Here is a 24,734-nt window from a genome sequence, read left to right as displayed (position 1 = left end):
GTATCTAGGGGCCCCAAACAAGGTGCTGGCTAAACTTCAGACGGTGCAAAATACAGCTGCCCGTCTTCTCACAGGGACACATAGCCGTTGTTCGGCTAAACCAGCCCTAAAATCACTGCATTGGCTGCCTATCCAAGAGAGGGTGCATTTTAAAGCCCTCTGCACCACCCATAAAATTCTACACAAAAAAGCACCATCCATCTTGAAAGACCTTATTGCTCCTCACAAACCACCAGAACCCTTCGATCCTCATCTCAAACTTGGCAGCAGTGCCCAGAGTTAGGAAAGCCCGCTCTGGAGGCCGACTGTTTTTGTACAATGCCTCCAAGCTGTGGAATGCTCTCCCCCCAGTTATCCGAGCCCAGCCTAACCTTCTTCCTTTCCGCAAGGCACTTAAGACTTGGTTGTTCCCTTAAAACCCATTTCTCTTCTCAATCTTCTCTGATCTATCATTAGCGCTGGGACGCTCATGGGCAGCCATGTGCTTTACAAGTCTGTTAAATAAATAAATAAATAAATAAATAAATAAATGTAACTGATTGTAAGATTTGATTACATGGTGATGTTGTATTCTATATTTTAAATTGTGCACCCCTGCGACCATTGTTTTTTGTACTATAATTTACCTGGGTCCGGAGGCTTTTTGGGTTACCCCATTGTTATAAAACTAACAGTGGGGCCAATTACAGAAGTCCACCCGTCGTGAGAAGGGATCAACTAATCAGCTCTAATCAGCTCACAGCTGCACAGGGCGGCTGACCACAGAGATGGTACAGTCCGCATTATGGAAAAGCATATTTAGGCAGCTGTTAGGATGTGTATCACTAACACGCATTTTTATGTAAGGTTATTTGACAAATTCAAAACAGGATAGAGAACTGTATTTTATCTTGAACAGCTGCAGATCCATCTGGAGGGGGGAAGCACTCACTCAGCACAAGGCTGCAATACTTGGCATTACTGCCCGTTCCTATGGTCAATAACTGTGATAATAACCCTTCCTTCAAGTATGGACACCAGCTGCAGGCTAGGGCTCATAATGGGAGGAGGGCAGGTAAAAGCTATTATTGCCCTGCAGAGAAGGACAATAAGGCTTTAAACTTCCTTCCTCCCCTGAATGTAGCTGACCATTGTGTCCTGTCCCAGCAGTACATCTTCATCTCTCCTGGATCACAAGCAGCTCTCTGCCGAAGAACACCCCTCCATCCTCCTCCTCCTCCTCTTCCTCTTCCTCCTCCTCTTCCCCTTCTCTTCCTCTTATTCCCTCCTCCCTTTCCTTCCTCCTCCTCCCTCCTCCTCTTCCTATTCCCCTCCTCCTCTTCCTCCCTCGTCATCCTCTTCGTCCCTCCTCCTCCCTCCTCCGTCTCCCTCCTCCTCCTCCTTCCTGTACCCACTCCTCCTCCTCCCTACTCCTCCTCTTCCTCCCTCCTCCTATTTCTCCCTCCTCCTCCTCTTCCTCCCTCCTCTTCCGCCCTCCTCCTCTCCCTCCCCTTCCTCCACTCCCCCCTCCTCTTCCTCCCTCCTCTTCCTCCCTCCACCTCCTCTTCCTCCCTACTCCGCTTTTACCCTCCTCCTCTTCCTCCTCCTCCTCCGTTTGTGACACCGAGACAATCCTCTGAAAACCGGACTGTCCGAGGAATCCGGGACTTCTAGTGACCCTAATACAGAGGAGCTGTACTGGTAGAGTGATACAGATGAGCTGTACTGGTGGAGTGATACAGAGGAGCTGTACTGGTGGAGTGATACAGAGGAGCTGTACTGGTGGAGTGATACAGAGGAGCTGTACTGGTGGAGTGATACAGATGAGCTGTACTGGTGGAGTGATACAGAATGAGCTGTACTGGTAGAGTGACACAGGTGAGCTGTACTGGTAGAGTGACACAGGTGAGCTGTACTGGTAGAGTGACACAGGTGAGCTGTACTGGTGGAGTGTTACAGATGAGCTGTACTGGTGGAGTGATACAGAAGAGCTGTACTGGTAGAGTGAGACAGAGGAGCTGTGCTGTACTGGTGGAGTGATACAGAGCAGGAGCTGTACTGGTAGAGTGATACAGATGAGCTGTACTGGTGGAGTGATACAGAGGAGCTGTACTGGTAGAGTGATACAGATGAGCTGTACTGGTAGAGTGACACAGGTGAGCTGTACTGGTAGAGTGACACAGGTGAGCTGTACTGGTAGAGTGACACAGGTGAGCTGTACTGGTAGAGTGACACAGGTGAGCTGTACTGGTGAGTGTTACAGAGGAGCTGTACTGGTGTAGTGATAAAGTAGGCCTGTACTGGTGGAGTGATACAAAGAATCTGCACTGGTGGAGTGATAAAGTAGGTCTCTACTGGTGGAGTGATACAGAGGAGCTGTACTGGTGGAGTGATACAGAGGAGCTTTACTGGTGGAGTGATACAGAGGTGCACTGGTGCAGTGATACAGAGTAGCTACACTGGTGGAGTTATACAAAGGAGCTGTACTGTAGGAGTGATACAGAGGAGCTGCACTGGTGGAGTTTATACAAAGGAGCTGTACTGGTGGAGTGATACAAAGGAGTTGTACTGGTGGAGTGATACAGAGATGCTGTACTGGTGGAGTGATACAGAGGTGCAATGGTGCAGTGATACAGAGTAGCTACACTGGTGGAGTTATACAAAGGAGCTGTATGTTACAATATTGAAAGATCTGTAGTCCATAGAATCATTGGTTTATTCTTCAGTACAGATCCATTACATTAGGATGTAATCAAGAGATAATCAAGAGACCCAAGAGACCCCAGAGACCCCCCCCCCCCCCCCAGGAGCAGTTCCACTGCTCAGCCCTTCAATACCAACTGACTTCTTCTTCCACTCAAACACTCTCAACATTCTGATGACATCACATAGACTGAGCAGCAGGGCAGGGGCAGGAACAGGGAGGATGCATCAATCACATTAGATTATAACACTGTACTGTAGGAGTGATACAGAGGAGCTGTACCGGTAGAGTGATACAGAGATGCTGTACTGGTGGAATGATACAGAGGTGCACTTGTGAAGTGATACTGAGGAGCTGTACTGGTGAAGTGATACAGGGGATCTGTACTGGTGGAGTAATACAGAGGAGCTGTACTGGTGAAGTGATACAGGGGATCTGTACTGGAGGAGTGATACAGAGGAGCTGTACTGGTGAAGTGATACAGAGGAGATGTACTGGTGGAGTGATACAGATGAGATGTACTGGTGGAGTGATGCAGAGAAGCTGTACTGGTGGAGAGATACAGAGGAGGTGTACTGATGTAGTGATACAGAGGAGCTGTATTGGTGGAGTGATGCAGAGGACCTGTACTGGTGGAGAAATGCAGAGGAGCTGTACTGGATGAGTGACGCAGAGAAGCTGTACTGATGGAGTGATACAGAGGAGCTGCACTGGTGGAGTGATAAAGTAGGGCTGTACTGGTAAAGTGATACAGAGGAGCTGCACTGGTAGAGTGATACAGAGGAGCTGTACTGGTGTAGTGATACAGAGGTCCTGTACTGTTGAAGTGATACAGAGGAGCTGTACTCGTGGAGTGATACAGAGGAGCTGCACTGGTGGAGTGTTACAGAAGAGCTGTACTAGTGGAGTGATAGAGAGGAGCTGTATTGGTGGAGTGATAAAGAAGAGCTGTACTAGTGGAGTGATACAGAGGAGCTTTATTGGTGGAGTGATACAGAGGAGCTGCACTAGTGGAGTGATACAGAGGAGCTTTATTGGTGGAGTGATACAGAGGAGCTGTACTAGTGGAGTGATACAGAGGAGCTTTATTGGTGGAGTGATACAGAGGAGCTGCACTAGTGGAGTGATACAGAGGAGCTTTATTGGTGGAGTGATACAGAGGAGCTGTACTAGTGGAGTGATACAGAGGAGCTGTATTGGCAGAGTGATGCAGAAGAGCTGTACTGGTGGAGTAAGACAGATGAGCTGTACTGGTGGAATGACACAGAGGAGCTGTACTAGTGGAGTGATACAGAAGAGCTGTACTGGTGGAGTGAGACAGATGAGCTGTACTGGTGGAGTGATACAGAGGAGCTGTACTGGTGGAGTGAGACAGATGAGCTGTACTGGTGGAGTGATACAGAGCAGCTGCACTAGTGGAGTGATACAGAGGAGCTGTATTAGTGGAGTAATACAGAGGAGCTGCACTGGTGGAGTTATACAGATGAGCTGTATTGGTGGAGTGATACAGAAGAGCTGTACTGGTGGAGTGATGCAAAAGAGCTGTACTGGTGGAGTGATACAGAAGAGCTGTACTGGTGGAGTGATGCAAAAGAGCTGTACTGGTGGAGTGATACAGAGGAGCTGTACTGGTGGAGTCATTTAGAGGATTTGTGTGTCCCTCTGCAGAAAATATGCATTATTCATCACTCATCCATGAGTAAAAAGTAATTTGTCTGAGTAGGGTGGGGAAGAAAGAAAGCACACCTAGGCAAGGAATGCCAGGCAGTAGGGACATGGAAGTCCCATATTGACCCCTCAGCAGGCCAATAATAGTAGTTATAGCCTGTAAGAGGAGCATTCTAATTCGCTATTTCCAGGAATTTCATAGATGGTGCTACAAATATAGCATTGAACCCCATGTTGTTACCTTTTACAAGGACTCTACTTAAAGGTGCCACTGCTACTTCATTTACAGGTCTCAATTTTCTGCCTCGGAATTCTGGAGAGCTGACCCTGTGTTCCCCTGAATCAAATGTATAACCTTCAGGTCATTGAAGCTAGCAGTGCTTAGTGTTGAAGCATACTCTGTCACTCATGTGAGTAACTATGATCGCATGTGAGAGGCTGTGTGCCTTTGAAGTTTCAGTGTCAACACAGGCAGCTATTCCTATGACTTTACCTGTATTTAAAATGGGGTCCACCTGTTATCCTAATGCTTGACTTTACAATGATGTCTGACACTAAGGAGTTAGGTTCTTAACCATGAAGTCAGCTGGACCATCAATTAAATGTGTACAAAAAAATTGCCAACTTCACCTTACTTGACACCTCCCAATTGAGGAAAACAAACCAGTATTACTATATGGTCTGTTTGGTATATTTACTTAATACCTTTTTGCTTTTTATTTCATTATATTCAAAAAAGTTTAGGTACAAAAAAGACACTTAAATACATTCAACAATTCCAACATAAATTTTCAAAACAAATTACATTCCACATTGCATATAAACACCACATAAATTACATTACATATATAGACACCATATTCATTTTGATCAACAATTAGACTCACATAAATGATATCTAACTAAACAAAGGACAAAGTGAACATTTAGATACTATTATTCAACAAGTAGCAAATTAGTGCATATTAAATTTGTCAAAGTTATTAAATGTACTGCAAATTAATGCATTCCTGATTCAAAAGGCGACGCGTTTCGAACCCATTCCTGTCACTTTATGGGTTCTCACAGGGCTCTGTCTCTTTTATTTATCTGAATCGTTGCTGGTCGTATGCTCTAGTATTCACTTTCTAGATCGTGTGTTTCTTTATCTTTTACGATCTTGTCTTCGTGTCAATTTTTTTGTACACATGACTTTACAATGATAGCATAAATGTAAATATATTTATGTAACGCTTACTGACCCTGGCGAGGAGTTGAAGCGCTTTTCAATGAGTAGCTACTTTGGAGCTAAAGATGGATTTGTGGTGGATTATTAGAGGGTGATATAGATTGTTATTGGTGGAAATGTAGCATATAAATTGGATGAATAGGATAAAGAATGGTTGTCGGGAGGAGTTTAGAAAGAGTTTCCTGGGAGTTCATAGTAGTAAAAGAGGTTTGGGATGAGTCCACTGAGCCACCAGACCTGACATAAACACATCTCTCTCTCTCTCTCTCTCTCTCTCCCTCCCTCTCTCTATCCCTTTCTCCCCCTCTCTCCCTGTCTCTCTCTCTCTCCCTCTCTCTCCCACTCTCTCGCCCTCTCTCTATCCATGTCTCCCTCTGTCTCACGCACTCTGACTGTCTCACTCCCTCTCTCTCTGTCTCCCTCACTCTCTCTGTCTCCCTCTCTCCCCCTTCCTCTCTCTCTCTCTGTCTCTCTCTCTCTCCTTCCCTCTCCCTCACTCTGCCTTCCTCTCTCTCCTTGCCTCTCTCTCACTCTGTCTCTCTCCCTCTGTCTCCCTCCCTCTGTTGCCCTCCTCCCTCTGTTGTTCTCTATCTGTCACCCTCCTCCATCTGTCTGTCTGTCTCCCTCCCTCTGTCGCCCTCCTCCCTCTCTCTGTCTCCCTCCCTCTGTCTCCCTCCCTCTGTCTCCCTCCCTCTGTCTCCCTCCCACCCTCTGTCTCCATCCCTGTGTCTCCCTCCCTCTGTCTGTCATCCTCTGTCTCCCTCCCGCTGTCTCCCTCGATCTGTTTCCCTTCATCTCCCTCCCCTGTCACCCTCCATCTGTCTCCCTCTGTCTCCCTCCCTCTGTCTCACTCTGTCACCCTCCCTTCGTCCCTCCTCTGTCTCCCTCCCTTCCTCTGTCTCCCTCCCTCTGTCTCCCTCCCTCTGTCTCCCTCCCTCTGTCTGTCTCCCTCTGTCTGTCATCCTCCATCTCCCTCTGTCTCCCTCCCTCTGTCTCCCTCCCTCTGTCTCCATCCCTGTGTCTCCCTCCCTCTGTCTCCCTCTCTCTGTCTCCCTCTGTCTGTCTCCCTCCGTCTGTCTCCCTCTGTCTGTCTCCCTCTGTCTCCCTCTGTCTGTCACCCTCTGTCTCCCTCCCTCTGTCTCCCTCCCTCTGTCTCCCTCTATCTGTCTCCCTCTGTCTGTCTCCCTCTGTCTGTCTCCCTCTGTCTGTCTCCCTCTGTCTCCCTCTGTCTGTCACCCTCTGTCTCCCTCCCTCTGTCTCCCTCTATCTGTCATCCTCTGTCTGTCTCCCTCTGTCTGTCTCCCTCTGTGTGTCACCTTCTGTCTCCCTCTGTCTCCCTCCCTGTGTTTTCCTCCCTCTCCCTCCCTGTGTTTTCCTCCCTCTCCCTCCCTTTGTCTCTGTCCCTATGTCTCCCTCCCTCTGTCTCCCTCTGTCTGTCTCCCTCTGTCTGTCTCCCTCTGTCTCCCTCTGTCTGTCATCCTCTGTCTGTCTCCTCTGTCGGTCTCCCTCTGTCTCCCTCTGTCTGTCACCCTCTGTGTCTCTCTGTCTCCCTCCCTGTGTTTTCCTCCCTCTCCCTCCCTTTGTCTCCGTCCCTTTGTCTCCCTCCCTCTATCCCCCTCTGTCTGTCTCCCTGTGTCTCCCTCTGTCTGTCACCCTCTGTCTCCCTCAGTCTCCCTCCCTCTGTCTCCCTCCCTCTGTCTCCCTCCCATTGTCTCCCTCTGTCTCCCTCCCTCTGTCTCTGCTCCCTCTGCCTCCCTCCGTCTCCCTCCCTCTGTCACCCTCCCTCTGTCTGTCTCCCTCTGTCTATCTCCCTCTGTCTCCTTCTCTCTGTCTCCCTCTGTCTGTCACCCTCTGTCTCCCTCCCTATGTGTATTACCCTCTGTCTCCCTCCCTCTATCTCCCTCCTCCCTCCCTCTGTCTCCCTCCGTCTGTCTCCCACCGTCTGCATCCCTCTGTCTGTCTCCCTCTGTCTCCCTCTGTCTGTCACCCTCTGTCTCCCTCCCTCTGTCTCCCTCTGTCTGTCATCTTCTGTCTGTCTCCCTCTGTCTGTGTCCCTCTGTCTCCCTCTGTCCGTCACCCTCTGTCTCCCTCCCTGTGTTTTCCTCCCTCTCCGTCCCTTTGTCTCCGTCCCTGTGTCTCCCTCCCTCTGTCTCCCTCTGTCTGTCTCCCTCTGTCTGTCTCACTGTGTCTCCCTCTGTTGTCGTCCTCTGTCTGTCTCCCTCTGTCTGTCTCCCTTTGTCTCCCTCTGTCTGTCACCCTCTGTCTCCCTCCCTGTGTTTTCCTCCCTCTCCCTCCCTTTGTCTCCGTCCCTATGTCTCCCTCCCTCTCCCTCTGTCTGTCTCCCTCTGTCTGTCTCCCGGTGTCTCTCTCTGTCTGTCACCCTCTGTCTCCCTCAGTCTCCCTCCCTCTGTCTCCCTCCCTCTGTCTGTCACCCTCTGTCTCCCTCCCTCTGTCTCCCTCCCTCTGCCTCCCTCCGTCTCCCTCCCTCTGCCACCCTCCCTCTGTCTGTCTCCCTCGGTCTATCTCCTTCTGTCTGTCTCCCTCTGTCTGTCTCCCTCTGTCTGTCACCCTCTGTCTCCATCCCTGTGTCTCCCTCCCTCTGTCTCCCTCTCTCTGTCTCCCTCTGTCTGTCTCCCTCTGTCTCCCTCCCTCTGTCTCCCTCCCTCTGTCTCCATCCCTGTGTCTCCCTCCCTCTGTCTCCCTCTCTCTGTCACCCTCTGTCTGTCACCCTCTGTCTCCCTCCATCTATCTCCCTCCTCCCTCCCTCTGTCTCCCTCCCTCTGTCTCCCTCTGTCTGTCTCCCTCCGTCTGTCTCCCTCTGTCTGTCTCCCTCTGTCTGTCACCCTCTGTCTCCCTCCCTCTGTCTCCCTCTATCTGTCATCCTCTGTCTGTCTCCCTCTGTCTGTCTCCCTCTGTGTGTCACCTTCTGTCTCCCTCTGTCTCCCTCCCTGTGTTTTCCTCCCTCTCCCTCCCTGTGTTTTCCTCCCTCTCCCTCCCTTTGTCTCTGTCCCTATGTCTCCCTCCCTCTGTCTCCCTCTGTCTGTCTCCCTCTGTCTGTCTCCCTCTGTCTCCCTCTGTCTGTCATCCTCTGTCTGTCTCCTCTGTCTGTCTCCCTCTATCTCCCTCTGTCTGTCACCCTCTGTGTCCCTCTGTCTCCCTCCCTGTGTTTTCCTCCCTCTCCCTCCCTTTGTCTCCGTCCCTATGTCTCCCTCCCTCTATCTCCCTCTGTCTGTCTCCCTGTGTCTCCTCTGTCTGTCACCCTCTGTCTCCCTCAGTCTCCCTCCCTCTGTCTCCCTCCCTCTCTCTCCCTCCCATTGTCTCCCTCTGTCTCCCTCCCTCTGTCTCTGCTCCCTCTGCCTCCCTCCGTCTCCCTCCCTCTGTCACCCTCCCTCTGTCTGTCTCCCTCTGTCTATCTCCCTCTGTCTCCTTCTCTCTGTCTCCCTCTGTCTGTCACCCTCTGTCTCCCTCCCTCTGTGTGTTACCCTCTGTCTCCCTCCCTCTATCTCCCTCCTCCCTCCCTCTGTCTCCCTTTGTCTGTCTCCCACCGTCTGCATCCCTCTGTCTGTCTCCCTCTGTCTCCCTCTGTCTGTCACCCTCTGTCTCCCTCCCTCTGTCTACCTCTGTCATCTTCTGTCTGTCTCCCTCTGTCTGTGTCCCTCTGTCTCCCTCTGTCCGTCACCCTCTGTCTCCCTCCCTGTGTTTTCCTCCTTCTCCGTCCCTTTGTCTCCGTCCCTGTGTCTCCCTCCCTCTGTCTCCCTGTCTGTCTCCCTCTGTCTGTCTTACTGTGTCTCCCTCTGTTGTCGTCCTCTGTCTGTCTCCCTCTGTCTGTCTCCCTTTGTCTCCCTCTGTCTGTCACCCTCTGTCTCCCTCCCTGTGTTTCCTCCCTCTCCCTCCCTTTGTCTCCGTCCCTGTGTCGCCCTCCCTCTCCCTCTGTCTGTCTCCCTCTGTCTGTCTCCCTGTGTCTCTCTCTGTCTGTCACCCTCTGTCTCCCTCAGTCTCCCTCCCTCTGTGTCCCTCCCTCTGTCTCCCTCCCTCTGTCTCCCTCCCTCTGTATCCCTCCCATTGTCCCCCTCCCAATGTCTCCCACCGTCTCCTTCCCTCTGTCTCTGTCCCTCTGTCTCCCTCCCTCTGTCTGTCACCCTCTGTCTCCCTCCCTCTGTCTCCCTCCCTCTGCCTCCCTCCGTCTCCCTCCCTCTGCCACCCTCCCTCTGTCTGTCTCCCTAGGTCTATCTCCTTCTGTCTGTCTCCCTCTGTCTGTCTCCATCTGTCTGTCACCCTCTGTCTGTCACCCCCTGTCTCCCTCCCTCTCCCTTTCTCTGCCTCCCTCACTCTCCCTTTGTCTGTCTCCCTCCCTCTGTCTCCCTCTCTCTGTCTCCCTCTGCCTCCCTTTCCCTCCCTTGCTCTCAATCCCTCCCTTTCCCTCCCTCCCTCTCCCTCTGTCTCCCTCCCTTTCCCTCCCTCTCCCTCTGTCTCCCTCCCTCTACCTCCCTCATTCACCCTCTGTCATCTCACCCTGCCTGTGTGTGCCCAGGCTGAGACAGCTTTCCGGGCACACACACAGAGCCGCACCCAAGCACGTCACAGGAAGGCTTGCCGGGCCGCTGGCAGCCCTGTGGGCCATACAATGAGTACCCGTGAGTTAGAGAGTAGTGGTTTGGGGAGAGCAGTAAAATTGGTTTAATTGTTTCTCTTTCTGTAGTGGGTGGATAATATAGAAATATGTAGATACATAACCACGCTTAAATGGTATACATAAATAGAGGTTTTAACATGATGCACATGTGCAAATAATCAGGTGATAATAAATTGTACTAAATAAAGTCCCATATGCCCATGCATGGATAAATATTTGCATTCTGAGGCTTTTCATTTTACTTCAAATTTAGTTTCTATTCATTTAATTATTCATTTCAATTGTGCTATCTTTGTTTCAAATTTTATTTCATCCATTTAATCACTCATTTTAATTGTGTTATTTTTTTTTCTTTCTCCCATCAGTGGGAGTCAACTATCTAAATATGTAGATTTATAACCACACATACAAAGTTTACACACCAAGAGATTGTAACATGATTCGCATATGTAAAATAGTCAGGAGATATAAAATTGTACTAGATGAAGTTCCATATTTATATATGCATGGATAACTATTTACAAAATCTGTCTTTCAAATTCTTGCAGTGAAAATTTAAAGTTTAGAAAAAATGTATAGTCATCCTTATAATCGACAACTAAAGCACAAAGCAGTGTTCTGCTATTGTACTTGGCCCTGGGTGCAAATTGCCTATAGTTTGTTGCTCAACAGGGGGCCTTAGACTAAATACTTTTTAAATTATGAATAATTTTACATTAACTCATTTAAATAGGTTATTTATTATGCTATTTTTTTTAATTGTTGGATTTTTTGTTTTTTTAAGTTTACATTATTTTTAAATGTATTTATTTTTGTTGGCAATTTATATTTTTGTCATGGGGTACTGGTTTTATAGAATAATAGGGTGAGAAGTTAATTAAAATACAAATAATTTTAATTAGATGCTAATGTATTTTTTAATGATCAATTATTTGCATAATTTATGAATAAACATGTAATGTGATTTCTTTTTTATTTGTTCTAATATTTATTTTCTATATTGAATAGAAGATTTAAATGTTTTCATTTTTGTTAGTAATGTATATTTTAGCAGTAGTTTAGTGGTTTTGTAAGGGAATAGGGTAGAAATATATTAAAATTCTATAACTGGGTAAATTAATTGTTAATATTTAATTGACAATTATTTATTTATGTGTATTCATTTTGGGAATATTGGTGACTGTTGTTTGGAGTGTGAATAAATAATCTAACCCCCTATCCCTGGACTCAAACACTTTCTCTACTGATGTTTAGACTGAGGTGTGACCCTACTGTTGGCAAGACTAGAGTGTGAATAGTAAATATAACCTCTCCTGAGTCCAACACATACCTTACTGCTTTATAGAATGGAGAAGAGTAAAATAATACTTTAAAAATGTAATACTTCATGTAATGATTGTGAATTTGGATTTATATCATGAAAAGTAAAAGGAGGCCCCCTTATCTATCAGATTTGGGACAGGGGAAGTATGTTGTAAAACAAAGATGTCCCACACATTTGCAACTAAGTTGGTAAGAAGTGGAATACTGGTACCAAGTTTGTTGTTGTTATTTAGCAATACCAATCACACAGATATAGATGGAACAGAAAATTACATTACTAGACATAGGCCAACCATTATAGTCATTTAACAACCGGCAAATAAACCAATATAGCACACATAACACTTAAATTCAAGTCAGGATTAAAAAAAGGGAAAGCCAGAAAATTGTTTTTTGGAAAAATATATATCATTTGTATATTTATTCAAGTGTTTACAATTTATCACAATCATAACAAATCATTAAAAAATACACATAAAGTATATTGTACATTTCATTAAAAGCATAAAAAGTCACCAAAATAGACAAAACAAACGTTGGTTTAAAAGTTCGTAAGAACAGGGGTCTTACGAACTTTTAAACCAAAGTTTGTTTTGTCTATTTTGGTGACTTTTTTATGCTTTTAATGAAATGTACAATATACTTTATGTGTATTTTTTAATGATTTGTTATGATTGTGATAAATTGTTAACACTTGAATAAATATACAAATGATATATATTTTTCCCCAAAACAATTTTCGGGCTTTCCCTTTTTTTAATCCTGACTTGAATTTAAGTGTTATGTGTGCTATATTGGTTTATTTGCCGGTTGTTAAATGACTATAATGGTTGGCCTATGTCTAGTAATGTAATTTTCTGTTCCATCTATATCTGTGTGATTGGTATTGCTAAATAACAACAACAAACTTGGTACCAGTATTCCACTTCTTACCAACTTAGTGGCGAATTTGGATTTATAAACATTTTATATTGCTACTAAATATTGTTTGTTAATTTATTTAATTATTTATATATTAGGGTTTATATTATTATTAGTTTTAATATTAACCTTATTTTTTTAATACTTATTACATTAGTTTAATTGATTGTTATATTTTGTTATGCCCGTTTTCCTAATTGTTTTTGCTCTTAATATTTTTTTCGGTTGTTTTTTAATAGAAATATGCTGATAATATTTTACATTCCTCCTCAAGTCTAGGGAAGACATACTTTATATCCAAAACATTGCTATATGTAAAAACATTGCTATATGTAAAAAAGTGTGTAAAATCACATCATTTTTCTCATGGAACTTCATGGAATTCCATGAAAATGTTATGCTATTACATGAAATTATGCGTTCATGATGAAATGTGGGTTACCACTACCTTAAGGAACTTTTTGTAAGCATGTGTGAACCTTTTTTAAAAATGCTCATGATATAATGGCATGAGATGAATTGGAACAGAAAATGTGTCTTGGAAAGACAATTCTAAAATAAGCAAGTCTCCCTGTTGTATCTCTTGAGACATTTTTGATGCAAGGTTTGCACTCACTTACAAAACTTTAGGAAAAATCTCATAACACAAAATTTTTGAGAAACGTAACAGTTTAGCATTTTACAACTACATCCAGTGTAAAACTTTCCCTCAAGTATCACCCTTGCTATTTACCTCTATTGGGGACTTTTCATCAAATCACTCAAATCTAGACATCAGAGCATACTACCAGTGACAAAGGGTTTAGCACTAACCACTGTCTCTAGGTACCTTCTCAAAGGCAGAACCAGAAAGACTATTTTGCGGTTGTGATTATTCCATCACCTTGCTTCCCAAAACCTAGATACTCTTCACCTTAGATCACTTGTCCGTAGTAATTCTAAAAGTCTACATGAGATTCTTATACATTTTTAAGCTAGTAGGTTGCCTAAACAATGTCCAAGACATTTGAAGGCAGCTCACACACACACACCATGCACTAAACAGAATGAGGATCAAATTAAGTGAAGTCATCACCAGGCATCAGCTATCCTCCCACCTCAGTTGAAGCAAGGTCACCGAAAAACGCATTGGTCACAAGCCCTCATCAACCCCCAACAAGAGGCCTCAACAGACCTTGCCCAGGCCGTCCAGAACTTTGCTGCCCTGATCATGGACAGCACAGACAGAGTCGCCCCCCTGAAACCTACAAAATACAACAAAACCTCAAATCATGCCAGCTTGTACTTCCCAGAACTCATGACAACCAAGCGCAACTGCCACCAACTTGAGAAACAATAGCGCGCCACCAAGAACCTCGCCAACAGAGCAGCCCACAAAACAGCCCTCAGCAACTATCACTGGCACATCAAAGTAGCCAAGAAGCAGCCATCAACACCTCCATCAACTCTGCAGTCAAACACATAAAGGAACTCTGTTCAAAATAGTTAAAGAACTCTCAAACCTCACAGCAATAGAGAACACCACCCACCTGTCCCAAGATCTCGGCGACACCTGTTCAGACTACATCCACAGGATAATCACCAACATCTACAATAATTTCACCCTACAGCCCACTACCCTCAACCCGAATGAACTCAACAAACCAGTGAGCATCAGCCAAATAATTTCCACCTGCTCTCCGATTACTGTCCTGCCCACCTCAGCCATCATGCCTTCCATTCACTCCAGGCTGCCCACGGTCCCTTGACAAACCACCTCTACAACCTCAGCAAGCCCAATCACGGCAACCTTCCCGCATAGATGGAAACACACAGATGTCAGAACCATCCTAATGAAAGCCTCCGCCGGCCCCAGCAATCTCAAAAATTATCGCCCAGTCTCCCTGCTCACCTACCCGATCAAAGTGCCTGAGAAAGCCATCAACCAGCAGCTCACCAAATTCCTATAACAAAGCCACCGACTGGACGCCTCACAATCAGGATTTCATATATATCACAACACTGAGACTGTACTGCAAGCCACCACAGGTGACATCAGAACACTCCTCGACTGCAGAGAAACTACAACCCTGATTCTCCTCAACCTCTCTCAACCTCTCAGTGGCGTTCAACACCGTCTTCCACAACACCCTTATCAACACACTTTACAACATAAGCATACAACTAGATGGCCTCAAGTGGATCGTATCCTTCCTTATAGGATGCACACAGAGCAACCGATTGCCTCCCTTCACCTCTGCACCCAAAGACATCATATGCAGTGTACCACAAGGATCATCCCTCAGCCCCACCCCTTCAACATCCACATGATCCACCTCACAGACGTAATCAGATCACAGGGACTCAACATAATCTCCTATGCGGATGACATTCAAATGATCCTCTCGCTCACCGAGGACCCCTCCAGTGCCAAATCCAACTACTGCGACGCCATGACCAATGCTGCCAAATGAATAAGAGACAACTGCCTCCAACGCAATTCCAGCAAAACCGAAGTACTGATCTTTGGGAAGAACACCTTCGCATGAGACCACAGCTGGTGGCCTACAGAAATCGACCGACCATGCACGCAACCTCAGCGACATCCTTGATAACCAACTGACCATGAAAAGACAAGTCAATGCATTTGCCTCTTCCTCCTTCCACACACTTTGCATGCTCTGCAGAATCTTCAGATGGATTCCAACCAACACCAGAAAGACGGTCATTCAGGCCCTCATCAACAGTCACCTCGACTACAGCAATGCCCTCTATTTCAGAATCTCTACCCAGCTCCTCAGAAGAGTCTGCAGCTAGACTCATCATGAACCTCCCCAAATAAACCCACATCACCCCCGCCCCCCCCCCCCACACACACAAACACACACACACAAACCTGAGAGACTTCCACTGGCTCCCCATCCAGAAGATATAAGTCTCCCCTCACTCAGAAGAGATGCCAGTTCAAAATCCTCACAGATGCCTACAAAATACTCCACGACCTAGGATCTGCCTACATCAACTATCGATTGAACATTGGCCAACCCTCCAGACAGCTGCACTCCTCTTCATGTGCTCTGGCACACTCACCCCACATTGGTCTCAGCCACAGTTGTGACCACTTCTTCTTCCCCTACATCGCTACCAAGACCTGCAATGACCTTCCCCTCCAGCTCCCTACAGCCCCCTGTGGCTGACTTCTCAAAGAGACTCAAGACCTGGCTCTTCAATGGAGACACTGCACCCAGATACCCATAGGGGTGACAGTGACGCACTTTACAAATGCTGTTTGATTGATTGATTGATTGATTGAAGTGTAGTTATGTTTAATAAATTGAAATCAATGGAAATGTAATATCCTCCTTAATGGTAATTGGCATTAAATATTTCTTCATGGAAGGAGTTACCATTGACAAGCTGTGTTTAGTTGAACTCTAAGAGTTAAGGCAGCCCACAGTCAAGAGGTGACATCATCATTTGTCCATGGATTCCAAATGAATTGAGTCTCAGAAGAACCAATTATTCTGAGCCTGCCGCATCTCTAGAGAAGAAGAAGTGGGGGAGTGGTAATGCGTGAGGCGAGATAGAGGCCCTGACCTGTGAAGGATCAGAGCTGGCAGACTGAGGACTGTTGTCATCGATCTGAATGACTAACACTTCGACCATAAAGAGGATTCCCCTGGTCAAAGTGCCATTGTAGGAGGCTGCCTTGCCTTCTCAGTGGTTGAGAGATACATATTTAACAGCGTTACTGGGTTTTCCCTGTGTTCTATCCCAAGGGCCCAAAACCCATAAATTTGAATTCCTCACGCTACAACAATTCACTAATTGTACACCAACATATGTGCACAGAACCTTTTCACTCACTGACAAGGTAGATACCCCCATGGCCCCGATTGGTGGATTTAGAGAAGACCCGAAGGAGATGTTGAGGTTGCGTGCATGGTCGGTGGTGAAAGGCTGTGCTCTTCCCTCAGAGAGTGAGCACTTTTAGGAAGTGTGCAGACTCACTGTTAACATACATTGACAGCAGGTTAAGTTCTGCTACCTCTTAGTTGCTAACAGTTGCCTTGTTTGTCCTTTGCTGCTCTTTTCCTGAAGCAGAGGCTCTCTGCTGACCATCTGTTATCTCCTCAGCTTTCCAGAGCTGCTGCTGTTAGTCCCACAGCTTTACTGATGTCTCCATATTGCCTCAAGTAAGGTTCAATGGGCCTGCTATACATTATAAATGTTTTTTTAATTCAAGCCCCTCTCTTAGGAGATTTACTGGTACTTTCTAGAGGGGGAACCTACCATATGACCCTGCACACACAGTGGGAGGAAGGAGTCTATATATATATTTTTTTCAATTGAAAAATACGGACAATAGCTCTTCTTTTGGAAGATTCTTAATAGTGTCAGGCTAGTGGGTGTGCAGACTGACTAGTAAGGAAGTTAAAAAACAGCGAAAGATATACAGTAATGAAGAGTAAATAGCAAGAGGGAGCTCCCCTTAAGCTGTTCCACAATGCAAGGGTTTTCAGATGACTGTAGTGTACTTTAAATCGCCATTAAAATGTAAAATATTTGTGTTAGTTAATTAAATGTAGATCTACACCAATTGCAGCTTTACACTTAAGACAACACAAATATGGATAAATACAGAAAAAAATAAGCAAAAAAAAATATAGGTGGAAATGTAAAAAAGTAAATGCTGGTAAACTGTGACCCTAATTATAACCCACCGCTTGCCAGATGTGGCACCCATCACCTAGAAGCGAACTGGTGAACAAAGAAACTGAAAGCACACCTTCCCTGTGTGGTCCTCTGGCCATGGTGACAAGGTCACTTTGGCCTACATTCAGCAACATTGGAGCTCAATCTAAACGGAAATTGTTGTAAGACATATTCCTGGTCCTTCTGTGAATTTTCAGTCAGATAATAACAGACAGAAATTATAAAAGTGAATAAAAGAGCTTTGTTGAACAGTGAGAACACACTGCACAATGTACAAACACTCAAGAAAATGCACAATTCCTCAGCTGGGACACTTACTTTTATTAAACTCTGAGGGTTTCTTGGTGAAGCCTGAAAGGACATTGGTTAAGGAAGAAATTCCAGTGGGGAGTCCAGAGTCGCTCTTCTTCAAATAACAGGTGAGTCTGGGTAGAAAATGAAAGAAAGACATTAAGGGCTGTAACATTTTTCAATTAAGAAGTCTTCAAGATATGGGGGCGTGGCTTGGCGCCCGGCGTGCATGGTGGCTCCGGTGTAGGTACTCCGTTGGCGCCGGCGAGCATCAGCGGTTTGCGTCTCTTCTGAGCTTCAGAAATGGAAGCCTGTATTGTCAGAACGCTTCAGGTACACTCTGCAGCCTTTTGGACACCTTTTGAAGCTGCTTTGCTTCATTTATCAGCGAGGACATTCCGGTCGCGGCTCTCCTTCGGCCGCGGCCGCCATTTTGTCTCTTCGCAACGCATTTCCAGCGGAATGCTCTCTTATTTGCCTCATGCACATGCTCCTGCTTAACCCCCAAACTGCTTCATTTTGCATTGACTGCAACAGGATGGACCATTTTTTTTTGGGACACCTGAAACCTCCATTTGTTTTTCTTTTTACGTTTACTCCAACCTATGAGGCATTATTTCCCTACAAAGTTTGGCGGCCATTTTGAGGCTCTCCTCAGTACTTACTATTACTTTCATATTGGCGCACTAACCTGCTAATTTCTCCAGACTGTTTTTGCTTCATCTTCTCTCAGGTTTTTGGGGCTTGTCCCCTTGCTTGTGCTGTTGGATTTTTTTTTTTTTTTACTAATTTCGTTGCTCTTTGCATATGGTTCTTGTGGTTTTTGGCTGCCTTTACCTGAACCTCTCAGCTCTGTGCTGCTTGCATTGCTCCTGTGACTCGTACTTCTCATATTGTGAATCCAACTCACTCCTCATGCCATTTCGTTGAATTTTGATCCTTACATGGTCTCAGAGCGTTCTTAACTGCCTGCCTAATTATTTTTTCCAGTGTGTTTTTATAACTCATGGCCAAGAAATCAGTACTCTCTGCAACTAAGTGCTCAAGCGTACCTTTCTTAAGAACTCCAAACTATTCTCTGAGTTTGCTAGATACGAAGCTTCCCAATCCTTTCTCAACAGCGACTTACAGCTTGAGATGGAATCATCTGCAATCTCCTCAGGGAAAGCTACACCAAAAGATTAAAGAAAGATCCTCCCTCACCACCTAAATCCACAACATCCATCTCTATGGAGCTTCTGTTGTATGAAATACGGGTCCTTCGCCCTTTCATGGATGAAACCAATGCTAAACTACAAACCCTGACTGATAACTGGGCGCAGAGGGATGCAAGAGTCACTACAGTGGAACAAAATGTTTCCTCTCTCCAAGAATCGTCTACTAAGGTCTCTCATTTGCAGTCACAGGTCCACTCTCTCCAGAAGCAGGTGGAGGATCTTGAAAATCGTAATAGGCGTAATCATTTATGCATCTACGGCCTGGTGGAGGGTTGTGAGGGGAATGAATCCATTGCCTTTTTCCAATCTTTCCTCCCCAAGCTTTTGCACGTACCAGAGGGTACTGTGCTTAATATTCAACAGGCACACAGGCTTGGTTGTACCCCAACTTCAACTTCCACTTCATTGAGGCCAAGAGGAGTCATCATGTATTTTTTGGAATATACGGATCTCCTAAAGGTTTTGTCAGCAGCTAGAGCCTCCCCTCATCCTACCTGGTCAGGATCACCTCTGTTCTTCACACAAGATTACGCTAAAGCTACAGCAACTCGTCGCAAGGCATTCCTGGACATGCATGCTGATCTCCGTTCCATCGGGGCCAGATATGGACTCTTCCATCCCTGCCTTTTTAAGGTCACCTACAACAACAAGACCACATCATATGAAGATCCTGTTCATTTTCGAAGTTTCCTGAATTCCTGCCGTACTTCTGATATGGACCTTTCTGGTACATCTCCTTCCTTCCCTCCCTGATCTTTCTGGTTCTCTATTAATTCCTCCCTGCATGTTTCACTGTACACGTTACTTGTTTCTCAAGATGGTTTCCACGTTCTATATGTTTATTAGTATGTTTATTAGTATTTTTAGCTTAATTCTGTTTCATTTAACGTTTCTCTTGTCTACTTTATAGCTATTTTTTACCGCTGCTCTCCGCATGTTTTCATAGATCAAGAACCCTGTTCCTTGATGTTTCCCGGTTCGACGTCTCGCTGACCCTAAATGTCCTGCCTGCTCCGTGTGGTTCCACCCCCCCTTCTTCTCTTCTGGTTTCAACCCTGATTGTGTCCCCACACCCTCCTTCTTTGTAAGTATGTTTATCTTCCAAATGTTCCATCTAGTTGTCTTTGCATTTCTTCTCCCTTCCCTCTCCCCTTCCTTTTTTCTTCCCCTTTCGATAGGTGTCGGTTCAGATTCACTCTTTTTTCTCTCTCTACTTTTCCTTCTTTGTTATTGCTCTTCTTACTTCTTCTCATGTAATATCTCTTCCCCCAGCAGTTCTTCACCTTTTCTCATTTTCCTCCTCTATATTTTCTCTGGCTTGTCTATTGGTAATTTTATCTCTTTATATTCTGCCACATTTTCTTTCCACTTCTTCTCCTTCTTCTTCCACAAATACTTTTCCATTTCTCGCTCACCTTTTTCTACGGGCTTTTCTTTTTATGTTTCTCTTCACTATACATATCATATCTTGTATTTTATGTTATGTTGTTAAGAGTTGTTACATGGAATGTTAAGGGTATCAATTCTCCACTCAAACGACAAATAATTTTATCTCACCTAGCCAAGTTGACTGTTGATTTGGCATTTTTGCAAGAAACGCATCTTTCGGATGTAGAGTCGGCAAAACTTAAAAGGGGCTGGGTGGGTGATGTATTTTCTTCTCCGGGTGATGAGAAACGTAATGGAGTGGCAATTTTATGTCGTAAATCTTTAGCTTACTCTTTTATATCTCAAGAATCAGACTCTGAGGGTAGATGGTCGCATGTTAAACTATCCATTAGAGATGCTCCAATTTTGGCAGGAGATTACAACCAACCTCTTTATCCCTTCCTTGACAGGAACTCTAAAGCTCCCTATATCCCAAACAAATCTCATAAACTCTTCGCCCAAGCAATTTCCCAACATAAACTCATTGACGCCTGGCGCCTATGCAACCCGATGACGAAAGAATTTACTTTCTATTCACCTACCCACCATTCCCAATCAAGGATTGATTACATTTTTGATTCCCATAACATAGCTCAAACTCTCACCAATGCCGAAATCGGACCCATACTTTTGTCAGAGCATGCCCCTGTTTCAGTTAATATTGACATTTTGCCCAAAATTGATGTGCCTAAGAGATCGTGCTTTAACAATGCCCTTCTTTTGGACCCTAAATTTACTACTGCCTTTATTGAATTTTCTGGTGAGTTCTTTGAAATTAATGACACCCACTCCATACCCAAACATAACATTTGGGATATTTTTAAAGCTGCAGCGACAGATTTTATTATTGGATTTGTTGCAAAAAAAGGAAAGCGGCCCGCAAATTTACAAGTAATCTTCTTCAGCAAATTAAGAGATTGGAGCACATATATTTTACTTCACACTCTCAAGATAGTTTGACAGCTCTAGTTGATGCTAAGATGCAGTTTATCAAAAAATCTACTGATGATGCTTCTCTGTATTTATTGAAATCCAGTGCAAAATTTTATGGTGGCCGAAACAAGGCTTGGAAGATCCTGGCTAATTATTTGAAAGTTAAGCATAACAAGTTGAACATTGAATCTGTTTTTGATAACAATTCTGTTCTTAAACATAAAGATGCCAATATTCTCTCTGAATTCTCTCTTTTCTACTAGACCCGATACTCTTCAGAGACTCAGCCCTCTCCTCAATCTCTATCACACTTTTTTCTGGCATATGCACACCCCAGCATTTTTCCCATGACCTTACCTCCTTGGAATCAGATATATCCCAACAGGAATTACTTATCACACTTCATTTTCAACATCTTAAAAAAGATAAAGCCCCATGGTCCAGACGGTTTCACAGTTGAATTTTACCTCCACTTTTCACAACTTTTGCTCCCTAAATTGCATTCTTTATTAGACACTTTCTCTACCTTAAGTGCCTCTTCAGGATCCTTTTCTGATGCGCACATATGCCTCATTCCTAAGGAGGGGAAGGACACCAAATACTGTAAGAATTATAGACCCATTTCCTTGGTTAATATAGATTACAAAATGTTTGCCAAATCGCTTGCGGCAAGATTAGATCCCATACTGCCTGACCTGTTGGGTCCTGAGAAGTCTGGCTTCGTCAAAGGACGTTTTATTACTGATAACACCAGACTTTTGTTTAACGTCCTGTCGAAGTCCTCACATCGTGAATAACACACAAGAACCTGTGAGGTCTATCAGCCAATTCTATAGGCCAAACTGACATGTGGTACGCTATGTCAGTGGGTGCTACAGTCACATAGGGCCAACATGTTTCTGCCTAATGCGCAAAATGTCCCTTGGCTTTCATCAGGGCACTGCTCTTAATTTGGATAAGATATACATCTGTTACTGTTATATCTTCTCCAGATCACGCTGAGTTTCCATGTGACAAGGAGGATGTGTACTTAATTGTAGGTACAGGTTGTATCGTTCCTACCATTCTAATTCATTTTTTGTTTCCGCTGATTAATTTGGTGTAATTTTGTTCACGCATTTGTCACAGTAGCAACGTTTAAGAGCAGTGGCCCTGATGAAAGCCAAGGGACATTTTGCCCGTTAGGCAGAAACATGTTGGCCTTATTTGCGACAGTCATTTGTTTCATACTGTCGTTTGCACTGTTCCTGTTGTTTTAATTAGGGGATGTGCCTTGTTCCTAATAAAGAGTTGTTTAGACATATCACCCTATTTTAAATTCACCACTTCCGTGTTAGGTTGCATCAAGAACTGGCCAACAATAGGTGGTTCATAGCGCACTGTGGACCTGATCCAGTATTTACAACTCACTGTGTGGCATGGGGTCCAGATGATCTAAGGACCGGCATGGTCACAGTGTGGACGGCCAAATGATATGACTGATCACTTGCTTAGTTTGATGGTTATCCACAAGCAGCTGTTCTGGATTTTGTTGACCAGTTTTTGAGCAAGCTTTAATTATTTGAGTTTGTATTCCTCACACATGTGACTCATGCCCTCTCTCTCTCTTTCTCTATATAAGTTTGTTTTGTGGTGACTGTAGCACCCACTGACATAGCGTACCACATGTCAGTTTGGCCTATAGAATTGGCTGATAGACCTCACAGGTTCTTTTGTGTTATTCATATTGTGGAGCTGGGGAAGTGAACCTGTAGTAGGTCTTTAATCCTTTCTCCCTATGACCCTTCTCTCCCTGTTTTGTGCTGAAGTCCTCACATCTGCAACAATCTCTTGCAGCAATTGCATTAGATGCCGAAAAAGCATTTTACAGGGTTTAATATCCCTACTTTATTCCAATCCACGCGCAGCAGTTTGTGCCAATGGTTCGGTCTCCCCCTTCTATGACCTTGGCAGGGGTGTCGGACAAGGATGTCCTCTTTCCCCGTTTCTTTTTAATTTGGCTTTAGAGCCTTTCCTTTCCAAACTTCGTCAGAACACCAACATACATGGTTTTCACACTGCGCACTCTCACATTAAACTTGCTGCGTGTGCGGATGATATTTTACTTTTCATGTCCAATCCCACTGAGTCTATACCTGCCTTTTTAGATGTGGTTTGTGCATACTCTTCTATCTCTGGCTATAAACTTAATAATGACAAATGTGAGATTCTGCCCCTAACAAAGTTCACTTTTAAACCTGACTTCAGCGCCTCCAATTTTACCTGGAGTTCTTCTCACATTAAATACTTAGGTTTACACGCCACCCCGTCTATCCCGGATACAATCTCTCTCTGTATGACTAAATTTATCCCAAAAATAACTGATCTGACAACGAGATGGCATCCTCTCTATTTGTCGTGGTGGGGCCGCCTCAACACCATCAAGATGATGCTGTCCCCCACAATTCTTTACACAATTTCTAACATTCCACTACCCATTCCCTCCAAATTTTTCAAAAAGATGAACTCACTGTTATCCTCTTTTCTTTGGAATGGCAAAAGGTCTCGGATGTCGCTTGCCAGATTAATACCACCAAGGTCGGAAGGTGGCGTTAATTTCCCGGACTTTCTGTCATACCAAAAGGCATTTCTATTGCGCCAAGCTTGTTTTAGGTTACAGGATTCTGGTGATCCTTGCCCTCTTTAGGTTGAAGTTGAGCGTCTCTCCCTCTCCCCCTTCTCTTTTGCTGAATTTCTCTCCTTTTCCTGTAAACCTTCTTCAATAATCACCCCTTTACATAAGTTCACTACCAAACTGCTTCTCTCTTTCTCTCCTCCTCCCCTTGTCACTGTTACTGAGTTTCTCAACTCAACCATCTGGCATAATCAAAGCATTTTAATCAACAACAAACCCTTCTACTGGAAGTCCTGGAGAGGAAAACGATTATTTGGGGTATCTAAATTATTTTTGCATTCCACTTTTCTACCTTTCACACAACTTTGCCAGTTTTTTGACTTACCTACTTCCTTTGCTTCCAAATACCTTCGACTTAAGGAGGCAGTGATGACAACTTATACCCGACTTTTACACACATGTGCCCCTCCAACTCCCACCACTTCTACTTCACAACTTCATTCTTTTCAACAGTCCAAACCTAAAGCTTCTGCCATTTACAAGTACCTTCAAGTCACTGAAACTATTCGACCCAAGTCTAGGGTAGAGGAACAATGGGAGTGCGACTTTGTCATGTCTTGGCCTATATCACTGTGGAATAAGTTATGGACTAAAATTCGCAAATCCTCCAGGGCAGCGACTCTGAAGCAATCCTTGTTCTTCATCTATAATAGACTTCTTCATACGCCTTCTACTCTTCACAAAAGGTTTCCCACGACCCCGGACCTCTGTTGGTCCTGTTCCTCTCCACAAGCTAATCTTTCTCACATGTTGTTCACATGTAATGTTGTTCATGAATTCTGGAAACAAATCTGGTCCCAAATCAATGTAATCTTCCACACTTACATCCCATTTTCTTTCATTCACATTTTCCTGGGAAGTCTTTCTTCATGTTAGGAGAATGTTACACTCAATTTTCGTATTGTTGATTTGTTACTGGCTGTTGCATTCCAGCAAATCACTATCAACTGGAAAAACTTTTCAAGCATCTCCTTTAAAGCATGGTGGTGCAATGTATGTCATAACCACAGACTGGACACTGCTTTTGTTTTTCCCCTCCA

General features: G+C 44.8%; 1 protein-coding gene across 1 annotated transcript in view; it reads right to left on the bottom strand.

The window, feature by feature from the left end:
- The window catches only part of LOC147725643 (plasma kallikrein-like), a 147,076-nt gene that overhangs the window by 6,349 nt on the left and 115,993 nt on the right, over window positions 1-24,734 (bottom strand). The window contains exon 5 of the mRNA XM_086964473.1: window positions 17,470-17,576. Coding sequence (XP_086820599.1) covers window positions 17,470-17,576 — 107 coding nt within the window. The remainder of the gene's footprint in view (window positions 1-17,469; window positions 17,577-24,734) is intronic.

Source organism: Lissotriton vulgaris, chromosome 3_2, assembly GCF_964263255.1.
Source record: "Lissotriton vulgaris chromosome 3_2, aLisVul1.2, whole genome shotgun sequence".
NCBI lineage: Eukaryota > Metazoa > Chordata > Amphibia > Caudata > Salamandridae > Lissotriton > Lissotriton vulgaris.
Note: the sequence above shows the minus strand (reverse complement) of the source record. Positions and strands in the feature narration are given on the sequence as shown.